Source organism: Pleurodeles waltl, chromosome 9 (genome assembly GCF_031143425.1).
Source record: "Pleurodeles waltl isolate 20211129_DDA chromosome 9, aPleWal1.hap1.20221129, whole genome shotgun sequence".
In the NCBI taxonomy this organism is placed as follows: domain Eukaryota; kingdom Metazoa; phylum Chordata; class Amphibia; order Caudata; family Salamandridae; genus Pleurodeles; species Pleurodeles waltl.
In genome coordinates, this window is record NC_090448.1 from 1,056,664,615 (window position 1) to 1,056,683,480 (window position 18,866).

Below are 18,866 nucleotides of genomic sequence, written 5' to 3' on the forward strand. Positions count from 1 at the left end.
ACCACTTCCTGCTACCTCTAAACCTCAAGCTGCAGTCATCAGGGGAGAGATCATACTTTTTATAGGGCCTCTTTGATGAGGGGATACTCCTGCCTGTTACTCTCTTCTAGGGCCAGAAGGGCACCCCTTCCCTCCTCAGGAATATAGCTCCCGAGGCCAGTCTCCTAGTCCTTCTCAGGGATCCTCCACACAACCAGAGCTTCTTCATACTCCCTCAGCCACTGGCGTATGTCTTCCCCCTTCTTGAACCCAGGCAACAGGTATGTGGGTAGGTCAGGATTGTACCTAACAATACAGTCAATTATGCTACCACCACTGGACTCCACCTGCAGAGCTGGTGAGTACAGATTTGTCATACTGCACTCTAGAGTGAGTCTTTCCAAGGCAAAGCCTCAGGTCCCTCTCTTCCTGCCTATCTCTGAGCTCCTCAGGTGACAGGGAATGGGAGGGGCACTGCTTCTAGGCAAAGACCCAGTAAGGGACACTATCTATGGGGCCCTCTTTCCCTACTGGTGTCCCTAGCCAGTCATCTTCTCCCTCTGTACCAAACTCTCTGGGGTCAGTGTCACCCTGGGGTGTGGACTGGGAATCCTCCCACTCAGAGTCCTCACTACTCTCATGGTCCTTTTCAGGGTCACCCTCAGACCCATCACTCCCATGGCCCTCCTTTACTGTCACTACCCAGTGCGCCTCCTCAAAATTAAACAAGGCTCTCCTAAAGTCCCCCATATCGGATTCTCCACATACAAGTATACCCCTCTCTCTTGGCCCTCCTTTACTGTTGCTACCCAGTGCACCTCCTCAAAATGAAACAGGCCTCTCCTAAGGGCCCCCCATATCAGATTCTCCACATACAGGTATACCCCTCTCCCTGCAGAATCCCTTTATCTCCTCTAGAGTGTAGTCTCACAACTCGTCTATGTCAAAGGTGGATAATGAGAGCAAACACAGGTGTAAAACAACAAGAGTCCCTAGTGCTAGTATATGACACAGGAGTAATACATCAAAATGACTGGTTTGAGAGAACAGGATAATAATTTTAAAGAAAAAGAGAGTTAGAACAAGTACTGGTCTAAGTGCAATTTGTGGTGCAACAATGAGTCACAATGGTATTGTGCAAGTCCTATCCTCACCACTGACAACCAATGCTAGAAATGGAGTTTCTGGTTGGCTGGGGTATGAACCTAAGCCAAGCAGAACCCACCCACTGTAGTCAGGGCAAGGTAGTTACACACCCAAGATAACCCCTGCTCACCCCCTTGGTAGCTTGGCAGGAGCAGTTATCCCTGTACAATCATTAGGAGCTAATTCTTCAAGTGACACCTTTTGAACAACAGACAGAATAGAATGTATACTTTTTGTGTTCAGGTGAGGAATGCTCTTATTCCTTAAGGGATTTGACTTGGTCTTTTTACATGCGCAACTGAGAAAAGTCCTGCTTCTTCGAAAGTGTTTAGCTGTCATCCTTATCATAGACTGTGGCCCTTGACTGAATACAGCTGAACACTGCTGCTTTACCATCTAGAAGGACGAATACAAGTATAAGTCTAAGGAAAGTGCAAGATCACGGACTCTGAACTGGGGGTGGAGAGCAGAGGGGGGAATTGAAACACAAGGCTGCGCAGCTCAAACAACGACAGACAGAAGGAGTATGGGCCACTTTTCCACACTTATCTCTGTCAGCTCTGTCTCTCTCCTTCACTCCTCTCCTTCTTCCTTCCTCCTTCCTTCTTCCTCCATCCTTCTTTAAGCACCAAGTGGTGTCTAGGCGATGACTTTACCCCAGAAGGGAGAGCTAGGCACAAATAGGCACTACGGGGTTCTATTTTCCTCTTTCCTCCAGACACTAGCAAGTTTTCCTCTCCAGCCCTCTTCAGCCCTCACGCTTTCTCCGCCCGCTCCACGGAAAGAGTCAGGATGTTGGACCGGGGACAGAGCCAAACTACTCCAAAGAGGCAGTACGGTTCAGAGTGGTGACCAATAACTATAGTGACTATAGAAATGTCTATAGCGAGGGCAAGGGGCACTACGACACCTGGCTCCGCACCACTCCTACGCCCTCATCTCACCTCTCCTCTCAACCGGTTCCCTCTGCACTGCGCTTCTCTGCACTTCATGGCATTGCTCGTCTCTCAGGGAGACCCACATTTCTGGTAGTGCATAACTATCGATGTCCTCTTTTGATGCCTCCGACTGTCATCCGGTGACTACGGGAGAGAGGGGGAGAGACCTCTCTTCTTGCTTCCTGTCTTCTCCTCCTCCTTTCCTGCAGCGGTTTTTGGCCGCAGTAATGCGCCTTGGCGTCTCCGAGTCTCTCGTCGGCGGCAGTGCAGCAGTGTGCTCCTCTTCGCCTTACCGCACCTCCCCGCCGATCACTACCCAGCACTGGCGAGTGCACTGATGCATACCGACGTGTACCGTCACAACTCCCCTGTAACCTTCCGACGTTCAGAGGTAGCATTAACGCGAGGCTTAAAGGGCAGTGAAAAGGTAGCAGCATCGCCAAGGGAAGTGTCCAGGTTTCGTTTGGTGCAGCTTAAAATCCCGCACAGGACATATTTTTCTAGCACTAGGTTGGTAAAACTGGGTAGAACAGTCAATCAACAATGTTGAAGATGCTGTGGTCAAATAGGCACCATTGTTCATATTGTATTGATCTGCCTCGTGCTGCAACAGTTTTGGGTAGCTGTGATTAATTGTATGAATACTGTTTGTGGACACAATATAGAACCTGACGCCAAATGGTTCCTCCTCAATATTTGGGACATGTCCAACTTGAACCGCATGGACCAAATTTGGGTCACCCTGTGGGAGGGGGGGCTACCACCACAACTTAGACACTGGAAAACTGATATAGACTGGTGCAAGTTGGTGGAAACTGTGGAAAAGGAAGGGAGGGGATGTCCTCACAAGTGGATGCAGGTGTGGGCAAACTGGAATGATTATAGAGGAAACCCTTGTACTGTCACTACTGAGATTGGCTTTGATCTATTGTCGGTTGGCCACTCTATCTTATCAGGAATTAAAGGACGGCAGGGGAAGATGTGATGGGAGAAGTTTAAGAGATTGTGGGATTAGAGATCATTATTTTTATTTATTCAAATCATTTTATTGCAGTGTATGACAATCTTCTTAACTTTTCTTTGTTGTCTTATTCTTACACTTACACCAACAAACAATTTATTTTTAAAATCATTAAAAAAAGAGTGTCACAGTTTGGCAACACTGATTTGTTCAGACCCTTTCATCTTTTCACTCCCAATGCAAGGGTTGCAAGATTACAGTAATAACAATACTACTACAACTGCTACTACTATACTACTACTGATGAGACTACTATTATTATCACTATTATTATTAGTTTTATTATCATTATCATTAGCAAATCCTCACTTGTATGACAAATTTAGTATTGAAAACATAATGGATACAACAAAACACAACACAATATATTGATGCAGATTTGTTTAATGAAATCAATGTATGTCTTTGATGAGATCATAATTATGAAATGAGAATTAAAAAGTAGCATCCATCTGCTGTTTCAGCATTCCATTGACCACTGTGCCAACTTTTAGGAATGCATGGGGCTTGCTGCAATGTAGTCAGTTCGGGCACCCCAAACACCCACATACTTGATGTGCTTCCCTGGTTTAACTGGACCTTTGTACTCCAAGTAAAATTTGCCATTAACATACACTTTATAAGATTCTGCCAGGCACTGAATGTCAATCTGAAAGCAGAAAAAGGAGAACATTATACTACTCAACTATTATAACCATAAATACATTTTCAGTTATTTTTACTTGGCTACACAGTGGCATCTACTGGCAAGTAACCTAGGTATTACCTCATAATGTACTCTTCTTCGACCCAGTCCTCAATAATGGGAATGTAGCAAACAGATGGCAAATGTTCAGAAAACATCCACACAAAGCCAGTTGTAAAAAGTGACTTACACAAATAGTCAGATTAAGAGAGCACCAATGTAATTCAGACAGCAAAGAAAATAAACTGCATCTTCAAATAAACTGGAAGCCACACTCAATACAGCACTCCTAAAGGAAGCTGAAAAGACATCCCAGTATACAATGTGAAACAAACATGGCTATGTGCAAAAGTTGGTACCGTACATATATCAGACATGAAGACTCCCTTTTCTGTCACCCAAGAGATTACCATCTCTCTCCTTGACCATCCCTAACTAAAAAAAAGGAAGAGCCATCTCAGAGGTAGCACAGGCTGAAACGATTTCTGAACAGATGCAACCCCTGATCGGTTTATATTCTCATTCAAAATGCTGGCAGAAGAGTGCCCTGGCAAGAGCCAAATATGTTAATCTGTGGAACCCCCACTGCCTCGTGATTTCCTAAAAGTCCTTCAGGCTGAGTGTCCTTTTAGGATGGACACACTCAGGGTTTTGATCTTCATATGTATGACCTTTAATGATAAGATGTTTCCATCAAAATAAAGGCTCTGCCCAAGTAAAAAGGGGATGAACCAGAAGAGACAAGGAAATAGACGTGGTACACACAGTCTGTTGATATATAAATTTGTCACAAGGTTATTCTTCTGCACTAGAAGGATAGGCACCAAGACCACTCACCTGTGTAGTGATATTTGTGATTTGACCACTGACTCTGTGTCACACCATTTTGCACTTGGCTTAGCTGTCCACGGTCACATTATTGGTCATCAGTAACAGACTCCATTAAAAGTGTGAGTATCTTTCCATTCAAAACATGTACAAAATATGTTATGCAATGTGTTTTCTATTCTACGTGTCTGCTTGTTCTTTTCTCACTAAAGGGCTAGGACATAACGCGGAGGAGTCAGTCAGTCAACACGATAAGGATGTACTAGAATGAAGTTTATGGTACACCAGGGAACGGTTTAGGCTTGGGAGAGACACCTTGGGAAACTGGCCAGTTTCAACCTGTTTCTTTCAACCCTGATCTAAAATAGGCAGGATTGTTTAATACTTCTTACGGAACTTGAGTTTTTTTTCCAGAAATCTCCTTCCTCGTTTAAGATATATAAGGGACCCAGGTCGACAGTGGGAGATTCAGAGACCTCCCGTGAGGGTAGATTTCTCTCTTTCTCGTTGCGGTCGAACCGGAGTCAACGACTTGCTGGCAGGAGAAAGACAAAGCACCTGACAGGCCCTACGGTGATGCATTTTTATTCATTATTTTCTTTGCATTGTGTATGAATATGTACTTATATCAATATAGGCGTTTGTATCTTTGCATGTAAATATTAGCTGTTTATAGATTGAATGTTCTTTGCACATGTTCTTACTTCATTGTTGCACAGTTTAAAAGTACACTTTTGGTTATACTGACCTTCTTTTACGAGCCTTGCAAAAAGATACTAATAAATGTCTTCTTTAGATGAAAAAGTGCATTCCAGAGAAACTTTTCAACTCCTCTCAGTGTGTGTATTTTGGCTCAGTCAGCAGTAAAGCACAACACTTTGGTGTATCGTCGGGGGGAGGTGTTATAAGTGAAAAGAGTATGTTTGAAGTGAAAATATGTTTAGCAAGAAAACTAAACCATCTACTTCTAAAAACATTTGTGAACAGAGTGTTTTTCAAATTCCTGGATAGTGCTGGGGACCCTATGATGTATTAGCTAATGAATTTTCACATTTGGTTGGTTTATCGGAGAGCTGGGATGAATGTTTAAATGAAGCCGATCCAGCAGACGTTATGTCTTTCTTAAGAAAAGTACTGAATGAAGGGAATGATCTTTCAGTTCTTGGCAGACGGGGTGGTGTAATTTTGTCTGCCTACAGAAAAATTCATGAAAAATTTAAACAGTTAGAAAGGATGAATAAAAAATTGGAAAAACAGTTTGTTGATTCAAAGAATACTGTAACCCTGTTGTCTTGTCAGAATAAATTATTGCAAGTTAAGGCAAACACGTATCAAACCATCGCAGAACGTGCTGCAATCAAGGAAGCTCAAAACAAATATCATAAACGTAGAGGAAGGATAAATCAGAAAAAGGTTCATTTAGTCATTGCTAATGCTGGTTTGGACTGGTGCCCAGATTCGTCTTGGGATAGTAACATTTGGACCAGCAATGATCGGTTAAACTCTAGGGATGAGGAGACTAAAAAAGGTGGGGGACAGGGGGACCTAGAAGAGCAGAATGTAGTGCGTACACAGCCAATATTTAGACGAAAATTTCAGCACACACCACAATATCTGGCAGGAGCTGCACTACATGCTCTAGAAGATTATACTCAGCAAGAAGTAAATGACATTATGGATCGCTTTAAACAGAGAACAGGGGAGTCCCTACTTGCGTGGGTTGTAAGGTTGTTTGAAACCAGCGCATCTGGTGTTATGTTAGATATCAGGGACTCTCGCACGTTCCGTACTGTAAGTTCTGACCCAGTAATACAGGAACAGTTCAGGGGTTTTCTAGGACAACACCAGACCACATTGTGACAAATAGTTGTTGATGGATGTAATCTGAAGTATCTCACTGATTCAGAGTGGCCTCCCAATGAGAAACCCTGGTATACTTTATGAGATGCAATGAAAAGAATTAAGGAGGAGGCAATGAAATCTGCTATTTTCTTGGGCAATGCACACCAATTGTTAGATGGACCGCTTACTGTGCCAATAAGAAACAAAATAATTCACCTTGATCAAGCTTCCTATAAGCAAGTAATTATGACTTTAATAATCAATCAGACAGGGCAGGCTTTGAAAGATGTACTAGAGGTGGTCAGAGAGTTAGGTGAATTAGGAATTTGGGATAAACCCGAGAAATCTTCAAGGTCTGAGTGTCGCACAGATAACAAAAGAGTGTCCAGGAAAGACATGTTTATGGCGTTACTAAAAGATGGTATCAAGCAAGAGCAGATCAATGGGATCTTGTGGGAGATGTACCGAAAAAGAGGTTTGGATCGAAAGGAAGGCAGCAGAAAGGTAGACAAGCAAGATAACAAGTGTGAAACGCAGAGCCAGTCACAGTTATCAGGGGAAGGAAAATAAAGGCAGAAAAATGTTTCCTCATGAGAGAGGGAGGAAAACCTGGACAGTAACTAGTTACCTTTTGAGAACAGGAACGGGGCGAGCCTGCTCTCAAATATGAAAGTATATATCCAGACCTCAGTTGGGCAAAAGTTGTCAGGTTTAAATCAGACTAGGAAACTGGCCAAGCTCCGGTACAAACTTGGGCTTGTCGAGATAAAGATCTCATGTCGATTTCAAAATACATTGGAAACACAAAAATGCGCAAAAAAGTTTGAGCCTTAGTTGACACCGGGGCAGAGGCCTCTTTGATTTATGGAAACCTTAGGACATTTAACGGACCGCATTACACCATCATGGGTTAGGGGGAAGGCAGGCCCCCGCTGGGCAAACCACAGTACAAATGAAAATAGAGAGAACAGGCAAAAGAGAATATACTGTGCTGATTGTGCCTCTTTTGGAATACATACTCGGAAATGACATTTTGAAAGAAAGGACTTTGTTTCTGGATGATGGTTGTTATCAGTTTGGAACAAAAAGATACATTTCAGTGGCAGCCATGAGAGTGGTTTGTTTAAAAATTCCCCCAGTGAAGGTGCCCTTGGCAACTAAAGTAGTTCATTTGAAACAGTAATGCATTCCTGGAGGGCATGATGAAATAAGTGAAACCATAAAGGACATGATTGAGGCTGGTGTGATAGCTCAAACTACTACTGAATGGAACAATCCCCTCTGGCCGGTTAAACAACCTGACGGGTGGTACAGAATGACAATTGATTACCGCGAGCAGAATAAACATACACCCCCTTTGACAGCCACGGTTCCAGACACCATCACTTTGATTGAACGAATACAGAAACATACAGGGACATGGTATGCCACGATCAATATTGCCAACACGTTCTTCTTCGCCAGAATGTCAAGAACAATTCTCATTTTCACACTGTGGAAGACAGTTTCATGTGTTATCTTTGCCAAAGGGATAAAACATAGTCCCACTATCTGTCACCGGCTGGTGGCAGAGCACCTGGGTGAAGTATCTGTCATTCCAGGTGTGCAATTGACCCATTACGTTGATGATGTGATGATTCAGAGACAGACAGAGGAACAGGTGCAGATTCAGTTGGAGAGAGTGGTGGAACTCTTGCAGTGTAGGGGGTGGATGATTAACACAGATAAGATACAAGGACCATCATAAAATGTGACGTTCTTAGGTATTCAGTGGAATAAGGGATACAGAGACGTGTTACCGCAAGAGAAGCAAAATATTCTCGAGTTTGCCACACACCGCACTAAGCAGGAGACAGAGAGATTTATTGGGTTGTTTGGTTTTTGGAGACAGCATATCCCTCATTTGAGTCAGATTTTGGCCCCTCTGTACAAAGTGACAAGGAAGAAACATGAGTTTAAATGGGGTGAAGTGCAGCAGTGTGCTTTTGATTTGGCAAAGGAAGCAATTCAACAGGCTTTAGACTTGTGGCCAGTGCAGGAGGGAGACATTGAGTTACATGTAACTGTTTAGGGACAATATGCAAATTGGAGTATGTGGCAAAAACAAGGAAGGACGAGGGTGCCCTGGGGTTTTGGACTAGAAAACTAGCTGACTCTGGGGAGCGCTATACTCCTTATGAAAAACAGTTTTTGGCCTGTTATTGGGCTTTAGTGGATACTGAGCAAATAACACTAGATCATAATGTAATTCAGAGACTTGAAATACCAATCATGCAGTGGGTGAGGAGTTCACCTAAATCTCACCGTATAGGACATGTACAAGAGGCTAGCATCATACGCTGGAAATGGTACATACAAGACAGGGCTGCACTGCAGCCCCACATGAACAGGTGTCACAAGCCCCTGTACAGGTAGAGGAGAAGGTGCAGGAGGTACCACAGGTAAAAGAGTCACCAGTGAGATGGGGTGCGCCATTTGAATCCTTGTCCCCTGAGGATAGAAAGCATGTATGGTTTACTGATGGTTCAACCAAGTACGTGGGTACCAAAAGACTTTGGAAAGCGGTGTCATATGATCCAGTTACCAAAACGTTAATGACCACTACAGGAGAAGGGAAAAGTAGCCAATATGTAGAGTTGTACTCTGTGTATCAGGCTCAAAAGCAAGAGCTGCCTGGGACTTGTCATATTTACACTGATTCTTGATCCACTGCCAATGGGTTAGCCACTTTGCTTCCCTCACTGCATGCACATAATTGGTTTGGAGGTGTGGGGCAAACAATTGTGGCAGGAAATGTGGGAAATGTTAGAACAAAGTAAAGTCATGGATGCTCATTGTCCCATTGACTCACTAGATTGCTGGTTCAGTTTCCTAGCAGATGACAAAGCCAATATTTCAGAGGCAGAAGTGGCAACACAGGATTCTGATTTGGTGGGGATGGCTAAATGGGCGCACCAAAAATGTGTACACCTGGGAGAAAAAGACACTTACAGGTGGGCAGAGATTAAAGGGATGCACATTCCCTTAGATTTGATAAAAACTTTGATTTTGCAATGTCCTAATTGTCAGCACACACAACAGAGATCTGTCCCACAAACAGTCAAAGGTCAATTGGGGAGAGGAAAGTTACCAGGACAGATATGGCAAATTGATTACATTGGACCCCTACCGATTAGTCGCGGGCGTCAATACGCCTGCACTGTAGTGGACACTTACCCTGGGTACCTGATTGCTGTCCCTTGCAAACGTGCTACTCAGCACAATACTATCAGAACTTTGGACTTGTTAATGTTATACTACGGATACCACTCCAGGTCCAGAGTGACAATGGGTCACACTTCAAAGGCAAATTGGTATAGGACTACCTTTCTCAGCACAATATTGAGTGGATATATCATATCCCTTATTATCCACAAGCCTCAGGACTGATTGAGAGAAAGAATGGCTTACTGAAAGCCCAATTGTGAAAATTATCTGATGGAACTCTGAAACACTGGAGAAAGCATTTAATTGAAGCCCTCCAGATTCTAAATAACAGACCATTAACAAATGCTGAAACACCCCTGATGTGTATGTTAACTCCAGCTTTGCAAATACAACCACATGTGGCCACCAATACCATCACGTACTGTGAAATAAAACCTGGAGCCTTAGCTCCTTACAGAGCCACACCCGAATCTGCAGGTCTTGACTTACATGCTTTACAAGCTTACAGACTGAAACCACGAGACATAGCACTGTGTGAAAAAGGTGTTGGAGTACAGATTCCCCTAGAGCATTTCGGATTGATTGCTCCCAGATCTGGGTTGGCCCTCCAAGGTATTCAGATTTTACAGGGAGTGATTGATGCAGATTACCAAGGAGAAATCAAAGATATTCTGTTAAATAGTGGAGAAGCTGATTTATTCATTCAAATCGGAGACAGAATTGGCCAACTTATCATAATTCCAGTGTATGGAGAATTGGTGAGGAAGGGGACTGCCCCAGCCCTTCTTACTGTACGTGGGGAGGGAAGTTTTGGTTCAACTGACAAAAACACTGGTGCAAAAGTGTGGGTGGAATCCCCAAAAGGCCCTCCAGCACCTTCAGAAATTATAGCAAAGAGCCCCAATAATGTCTTGTTCGTCATGAAACCAGGAAACGAAAACTGGGAACATATTCCAGCTGATAAATGTTATTTATGAGAATGATCATACTTGTTTCTTTTACAGATCATACTACAGCTTGTATTTGCTGTGAGTATGCCGTGTGGTCTCCTTTTGGTTGTGTGTGTGTGGTGTGGGGAAAGACCTAACACCCCCAACTTCAACTTGATCGATCGACCACATGGCGCAAAACCTTTACTGCATCTGAATAACAACATTTAGATTCTTTTGGCGCAGACCTTGCTCAACAGATCTGACTTCTGGGTGGGTGCCATGCAAAGCACTTTGGGTGTTTTGTCAACGTGTTTGATCAACATACCAATGCCAACAAGCATTTTGTTCGCAATTTTCAATGTCACTAACCAGGATAAAGATGTGCAAGAACATGACGTGGAAACCCACTTCAGTCCCTGTGAGTATTGCAGGGACTGTTATGAAACAACCAATGAGAAGTGGGACAATCTCACTCAAATAATTACATTCAACATTACTGCTGGTGTACTACATGTCCTGCAATTCTCGTGGCGTTGGAAAATGCATTTAATTGTGTTTACACAAGAAAACATAAATTTCTCAAAACATACCGTGGGAATCCAGAGTTTTGTGCTTTTACTGAATGAACCAAGATTGTAAAATCATGACAAATCACATAGCTTGTCATCATCTAGTGACTGCTGTCAGTCACAATAAACATGTCAAGTTGCCAGTTGGCTGGCTGTTCTCGTGTGGACACCTTACTTTTACCTACATTCCAGCTAACATAACAGGCTGCCCGTGTACTTTTACACGCCGGGGACTCATGATGTTTCCATCCATCTCTATACTTACTCATTATCCTAGAGACACTATCAAACTAGATGAAAATTGTGATTCAGATATTCAATTATTATCCCAATCAGAGTATCTAAGCTTAAGTCTTTCTATTGTAGGCGTGCCTGGTTTAGCTCTATACTATACCAGGGTGATAAATAAGCTGACATGTCTAATAGTTAAAAACATTAACCTTACTTCTATTGCTTTATCTGAATTTTTATTTGATGTGCATGGTACTAGAAAAGCTGCATTCCAAAACAGGGCTGCTATAGACTATCTTTTACTAAAACATAATCATGGTTGCAATGAATTTGAAAGGCATGTATTGGCTTAACCTTTCTGACCACTCTAAATCTATCCAGGCCCACATTGATACACTACATACATTAGTGAAAGAGGTAAAACAGGCTATGGATCAGGGATGGTGGGACTAATTGTTTCAGTGGTTACCGGATTTTGGACAATTCCGCAAAGTGTTGGGTGGAAGTTTTGTAGTATTAGTTCTTATTACATCTTTATGTTGCTGTGTACAATGTTTTTCTAATCTGCTTGCAACGTTTAGACACAAAAAAGTTGATTTTAAACCAATAGGCTACTCGAGTCACTGGTCAAAGGGCTGTAGTGATATTTGTGTTTTGAACACTGACTCTGTGTCGCACCATTTTGCACTTGGCTTAGCTGTCCCCCGTCACATTTGTGGTCACCAGTTACAGACTCCATTTTGTAGTTAGCTTAGCCTTAGCTTCACCGCCACGTTAAAAGTGCGAGTATCTTTCCGTACAAAACATGTTATGCAACATGTTTTCTATTCTACGTGTTTTCTATTCTACGTGTCTGCTTGTTCTTTTCTCACCAAAGGGCTAGGACATAACCTGGAGGAGTCAGTCAGTCAGCACGATAAGGATGGACTAGAATGATGTTTATGGTACAGCAGGAAACGGCTTAGGCTTGGGAGAGACATCTTGGGAAACTGGCAAGTCCCAACCTTTTACTTTCAAACCTGACCTAAAATAGCCAGCATTTTTTAATACTTCTTGCGGAGCAGGAGTTTTTTTTCTCCAGAAATCTCCTTCCTCGTTTGTTTAAGATATATAAGAGACCCAGGTCGACACTGGGAAATTCGGAGACCTCAATCAGGATTGAGACGTCGAATGCCTGACATATTTCCGGTGAGGATAGATCTCTCTCTTTCTTGTTGCGGTCGAACCAGGGTACACGACTTGCTGGCAGCAGAAAGATGAAGCACCAGACAGGCCCTACCGTGAGGCATGTTTATTCATTACTTGCTTTGCATTGTGTTTGAATATATATTCATATATCAATATAGGTGTTTGTATCTTTGCATGTTTATATGTGCTGTTTATAGATTGAATATTATTTGTACATGTTCTTAATTGTTGCACAGTTTAAAGTACACTTTCAGTTATACTGACCTTCCTTCACGAGCCTTGCAAAAATAGAATAATAAATGTCTTCTTTAGATTAAGAAGTGCATTCCAGAGAATCTTTTCGACTCCTCTCTGTGTGTATTTTGGCTCAGTCAGCAGTAAAGCAAAACAACCCGTCAGACAAGCACATCGGGCACTGCCTGATTGCCCTATGGGCCAGTCCAACCTTGGGTATTTCTGCAGTTAGCCACAGCTGTTACTTGATGTAAGCACAACCACTTTCATGCCATAAGAAGCCATCTGAAGTTACTTCTCTATTAATGCTAGAATAGGAAGACAATTGTTATCCTAATACAGAGCTATTATGAGAGACTGATGAGCAATCTAAGTAGCATTAATCTCAGTTATAACATGAACACAGCCAAAGAAACAACCCACTTCACAAATGTTTAACCTTTGATCAGTTAGATCTGATTGAGTAGCACCCTCCAAAGCCAGATTGGATAAAAAGAAGTTCGTTTGTAGAGTGTCAGAAAATGCTTCGACACAGTAAGCTCATGTGTAGCCTTAGTTTATGTTATCCTACTTTTATCTTGTCTCCCAAGGGGGGTGGGGGGACAACGTTTAGAGTGTAGCGTTACATGTTTGAGATAAGTTTAGATTAGGACAGATAGCTGTAAGGGTAAGTTAAGATAAGTTAGTTTAGTGTAGGGTAGGGTCTAGGTTATGTTTTAACATGATGTTCTTAATATGTTTTAATAAATCTTGTTAGTATTAGACAACTATCTCTACATGTTGATTGAGTGTTTGGGTGTTCTCATGTGTGCACTGGCCAAGTAGTAGGAATGCCTTAGGGCATGCTTTCAGTTTTTTTTTCCATGGATGACCATGTGCATCCCCTATAACCAAGGAGCTGTCAGATTGCCTGCAAAATGACATCAGCTACTCAAAATATTTGTCATCCACAGTTCCAGCCATTCACATTGTGTATGTAGGTGGAATCTATGACAGGTAAGTATGGATCTTCAACTGTCACTGCTGAGGTCTGTCAGAATTATTGGTGGAAAGTTGGCACATATAACATCAGACATGTTAGGGTAAGTATCCTGGCACACTGACAGCTGCCCATCACTGATGAAATCTGACTCTTCTGAATCACACATATCAGTTGTACTGGTGATCTCATGTGGGAAAATATCTAAGAGCACCTGGCGCCATCTTAGCGCTGCCATAGCATCATCTTTTTTATACTAGGGTAGTGCTATAGTGGCATTTTCCTCACACCATATTTACAGAGTGGCGCCATGAATGCATTGCACCACTTTGTAAACCCTAGTGGCACATTATGCCTGTGCGAGGCATAATGTATGCAAGGGGGCCTTCCAGCTCTAGTGGGGGCTGTACAAATGGCATAAAGCAATCCATGAGATTACTTTGCACCATTTTTATCTGCATTTTTAAAAGCCTGTGAAGTGCAGGCATTAAAAAGAGGCTCCCATTGGTTGCAATGGGCCTCTGGGTGCTTTGCAGGTTTAGCATAAAAATGTTTGATGCTAGTCCTGCAAAGCGCTGGACTAGTATCAAAATGTTTGACGCTAGTCACCCTAACTACCACCATGGTGTGCCATATTTCAAATACGGCGCAACCAGGGTGGTGTTGGGAAGGCGCTATGGGGCACATGAAAAGTGACACTGCACTAGGTGCAGTGCCACTTTTCATAAATCTGCCCCTTGGTTCTGACCCATACATGCCATATGTCAACTTACATGGATATATGTTCAATACATGTATTTAAAACTATGTAAGTTGGTATAGTTCACAACACCATCTGTCAACTTTTTCATGGTAGAGTCCTAGTGTGCAGCTTTGTGTCTGACAGTTAGACACACATGTAATTAGGTTATGTTCTCATTGACATAGAGCTTCTGCCAGACCCTTTAAACCACACACGTCTGAGCTCTGCCCCGTCCTTCAAATTCATAGAACAGAGGTTAGTCAAGATAGTGAGGCCATCATTTCTGATAGGCTAGCAACCCCTTAATGTGCTAGCCACCTTCTGGAAGGGATCTCAAAAGGAGAGGCAAGAGGATTGTCCTGAATTTGTACCAATGCGTCAGCCAGCAACTTTATCCTCACATATTTTCCAGAGCCATGTTAACTTTCACATCCCCTTTAACTTCATCTGTAAATGGTCTAGGACCTCCATCCCCTTTCAGGCCTTTAAGAAGGGAGTAGGTGAAGGAAGAGGTGGAGGTAGAACTTATTAGCACTAATCAAAAGTTGCCTTTGATTACCTAAAGGTGTCTGCACTTCAGGTTCCCATAGTGACTGAAGCTGCACTGAAGTGAGACAGACCAATTAAAAGACCCAGCAGGAACCAAATGTAGAGATCCCTCCATAGAGCCATAACACATAACCACTGAAGGAAAACACAATCTGAGGAGTAAGAGCTCCCACACTTAAGCTTCCTCTTAGAGCAACTGTGCTTGCAATCTTGTCTTCCAGAATGCTGAGATGAGCCAGTGAAATGTCTGGAACATCTCTTGGAAGCATCCAACTGATACAGCAGTAGAAAGCACCCTTTGAAAACGACCCAGGGGCACAATTATGAGGGGCCTGTACCACCATTTTGTCTTTTTTTAGTGATGCAATAGTGGCACATACCTTTCAACCATATCTATGAGGTCATGCAAAGCCACTTTGGATGGCTTTGACTGGCCTCATAGATAAGGAGTAAGGCAAGGCAATGCAAATTGCTGTGTTGCCTTACTCTGCCTTAGGAAGGCATTCCATAGGCATTGCAGTGGGTGTTCCCACACAACACCCATGGATTTTTACACATCCCCAGGGGAGGCACAATGAGGAGAAATATCCTTATTTCTCCTTGTTTTTTCCTCTTTATATGTGTGCTACATTCTGCAGCACACACAGAAAGAGGAAAAACAATCCTGCCTACAACACAGTCTTGCACCATGGTGCAAGGGTGCCAGTATTGGTGCTAGGCAGCACATTGTGCGCTACCACTGAGGGAAAGGACAGGAATGTGCTGTATGCTATAGATACAGCGCATTCCCGCCCTTTCACTTTGGCACAGCTCAGAAAGATGACTTGCTCTGCTGCCCTGTGCCAAATCCCTGTATAATATTCTCCCCAGTGAGTATCTAATGAGCATGTGGAGACTGCAAACACAAAAATCAGCCACACAGCAGCAAAGTGGAGTACAGCAAACAGCAAATGGCCTCATACCGTTTAAATACATATCCGGGGTTCTAAATAAAAGAAGAATGGTTGTACTCTCATTTCATGGGTTCTCCAGCAGCTGTGAAGTGCCAAGGCACTTAAGGCCTCTGCAAAGTCCTTCTTAGAGAGGGCGGGAGGGAAACAAGAAGAATTTTGGGGAGCACTCCTTTATTGCTATTTTCAGATGTACTTTGTCTGCTAATTAGTACACGTACAAAGTGACGATGAAAAGTGGGCAAGCAGATAATGCAGCAATTTGAGAAAAGTTCATGTTTTTCTTGATAGTGGACCTCACAACTATAGCTACACAAATGGGCTACCTGTGATTGTGTGCACTAAGCCAAATCATATCGCTGTCATTGGTAGTGCACTGAAACATATTCTATCAATTAAGAATACAGCATCATTTTCTTCAATATGTAGCGCTTTTTTGCCCAAGATACGCCAGCAGTAGAAAGTCATGATTCTCTTTACATCAGTGGATACAGCGGTATTTAAAGGTTTCGCCAGAGAGCTTTAGCTGTCTGATGTCAATTATTTATTTTTTATAGCACAACAATACATAGAGTGAGATTTAGGGGAGACCCTTGCTCATCAGTGGGAAGCTTTATTGATTATCTCAGTATTATGCTACTGATTATTTGCCTTTGTTTCTGTATTCTTAATTTAGTCTCACTCGTGGGTCATATTTTTTCCATATTTTGATTGAACTAGTTGTGTGCTCTACTGGTAGCACTAGGAAATTATTCATTAATTTGGCTCTTAGCACACTTTGGGTTAGCGTGACTTTCTTTACTCTCACTTGCCTGTCCATTTACCATCCCCCGAACATCCGCTCGCATGTTGCCCCACTGCACCTCTTCAGCATTATTGTATTGCTTTTTTATAAACATTTTTGAATTGATTATATTAGATGGTCTCATTAGGATGCATGAGGGGAATTATGCTAGAGTCAGATGGGGTGCAGGGATGAACTAACATCTCCCATACCCACAGGGCATGGCATTCATCAGGGGTATGTGCTTGCTCCAACATTGTTCTCTCTCTATATATTAATGATGTGGTAGATCACCTACTGACTAGTGTACATGACTGCCCCACAATTGGGTTCAATAGGTCTACCCTTATATTGGACTGACATGTTGCAATGCAAAGCAATTAGTATAAGAGAAATGTCAGTGGGTAAATAATCTGTATGTTCAAAATTCTAGAGCAGGAGGGATGGTTGAAGAATTCCTATCCTTCAAGCCCAGGCCGAAATTTGAACCCTATATTGATGTGTATCATCTACAGCACATACAATGTTGATAAAAATGAGGGTGAGGACGTTATTAGTTAATGCATTTACTGCTAAGTAGGATTGCAATCGAGCAAATATAACCAAATGCTCATTGTGTGGCTACAGTCTTGAAGATGTTGAACATCCGTTGTTCTTCTGTCCTGCTTACAGAACACTCAGTAGACCACTGTGTATTTCGCTAGGCACCAAGCATTACACAGAAGCCTATCCTACTCTGAGAACAGATTCTAGTACTCATATAGCATTGGGTCTTGAATGCTATCTTCTGGGGGTGGGGAGGGTAAGAAAGAGGGCATGATTATTACTGTACTGTCATTAGTGCTTAATGATTTGTCATTGTATCCTGATGGACTATTTCATATTCGATTCTGCATTGTAGTATTTCTGGTGGTATGGAGGGTAAGAATGAGGGCTGAACTATTATTTTAGCATCATTAGTCGGTAATGATTTATTGATGTATTTTGATGGATTATTTTATATGTGTTTTTTGTAGTGTGGTATTTTAGTCTAGTAAATTGTCTTGTCGACTTAATTTTACTCATATGTTTTATGTCATATTTATGTCAAAGTTTAATGGGCTTTACCCGAAATAAACTATTAAAGGAAATATAATTATTATATATATTTTACTTACTTAGAGGAGCTTTTAACCAGCTCTCTTCATCCATTAGTCTGTTACTGTGTCCTTCATATTTTTGTTCCCCCACTTCAGCATACAGTATGGGGAACGGGAAGCACACTTTAGCCATTAGCATACTGCAAGAAATTGAGCTTCTGGTTGAGGAGGGTGAAACCCTACTCAAGCAGCAACTACAATCCTTCCCAGGGTGAGACACAAGCAAATCCCAAATTAACCTGTGCTCAACCCTTTGGTAGCTTGGAACAGAGTAGTCAGGCTTAACTTAGACGCAATGTTTAAAGTATTTCTGCAGCACTTCAAACAATAAAAACCCAATCAGTAGAACAGATATGCAAGTGAAAATTGTGCCAAAAAGCCTAAAGCGCCATCTGGTCATGCATGACCAGAAGAAAATCACAAGTTGATACCGACCACAATAGAGCACAGGTTGGATACAGGGCCAGGTTAGTCACGCTGAAAGGTTACCTTCTCAGTCAGTGCAAAAAGTCCCCTTAGGGAAGTGTTGCAGGCGTTCACCGATGAACGCGGACAGTCATCGCTCTAGTGCAAGAATCACGTTGTCATCACAAACTGTTGGGCCAGAGCTTCCTGGTGGCCCTCCCCATGAGCGGCCAATAATGGAACATGAGCGATCAGACTGATGGAAGTTTGTGTTGGCTAGCAGTGTGAGCAACAAGGGTTTAGTGTCAATAAGCCTGTTCGCAGTCATTAAGAGACCAAAAACTTCAATTCAGTGCCACGGAGGCCACAACTAGGATCCAGTACCCGAGGGGCACCACTGGAGGGTCAGGGTATGGCTTTAGTGGGACCTGGGTGCTGGTTCAGATGGTTGGGAGCCTTTTTTGTCCCTGGTGCTCTGAACAGGAGGCCTGCAGACTATCCCTTAGAGTCACTTTGGG

General features: G+C 42.6%; 1 protein-coding gene across 1 annotated transcript in view; it reads right to left on the reverse strand.

Moving 5' to 3' along the window:
• Positions 1–3,452: 3,452 nt before the first annotated feature.
• LOC138258775 (galectin-3-like) overlaps positions 3,453–18,866 on the reverse strand; it is a 195,173-nt gene continuing 179,759 nt past the window's right edge. The window contains exon 6 of the mRNA XM_069206021.1: positions 3,453–3,733. Within this exon, the coding sequence (XP_069062122.1) occupies positions 3,575–3,733 (159 nt within the window). The 3' untranslated portion in view covers positions 3,453–3,574. The remainder of the gene's footprint in view (positions 3,734–18,866) is intronic.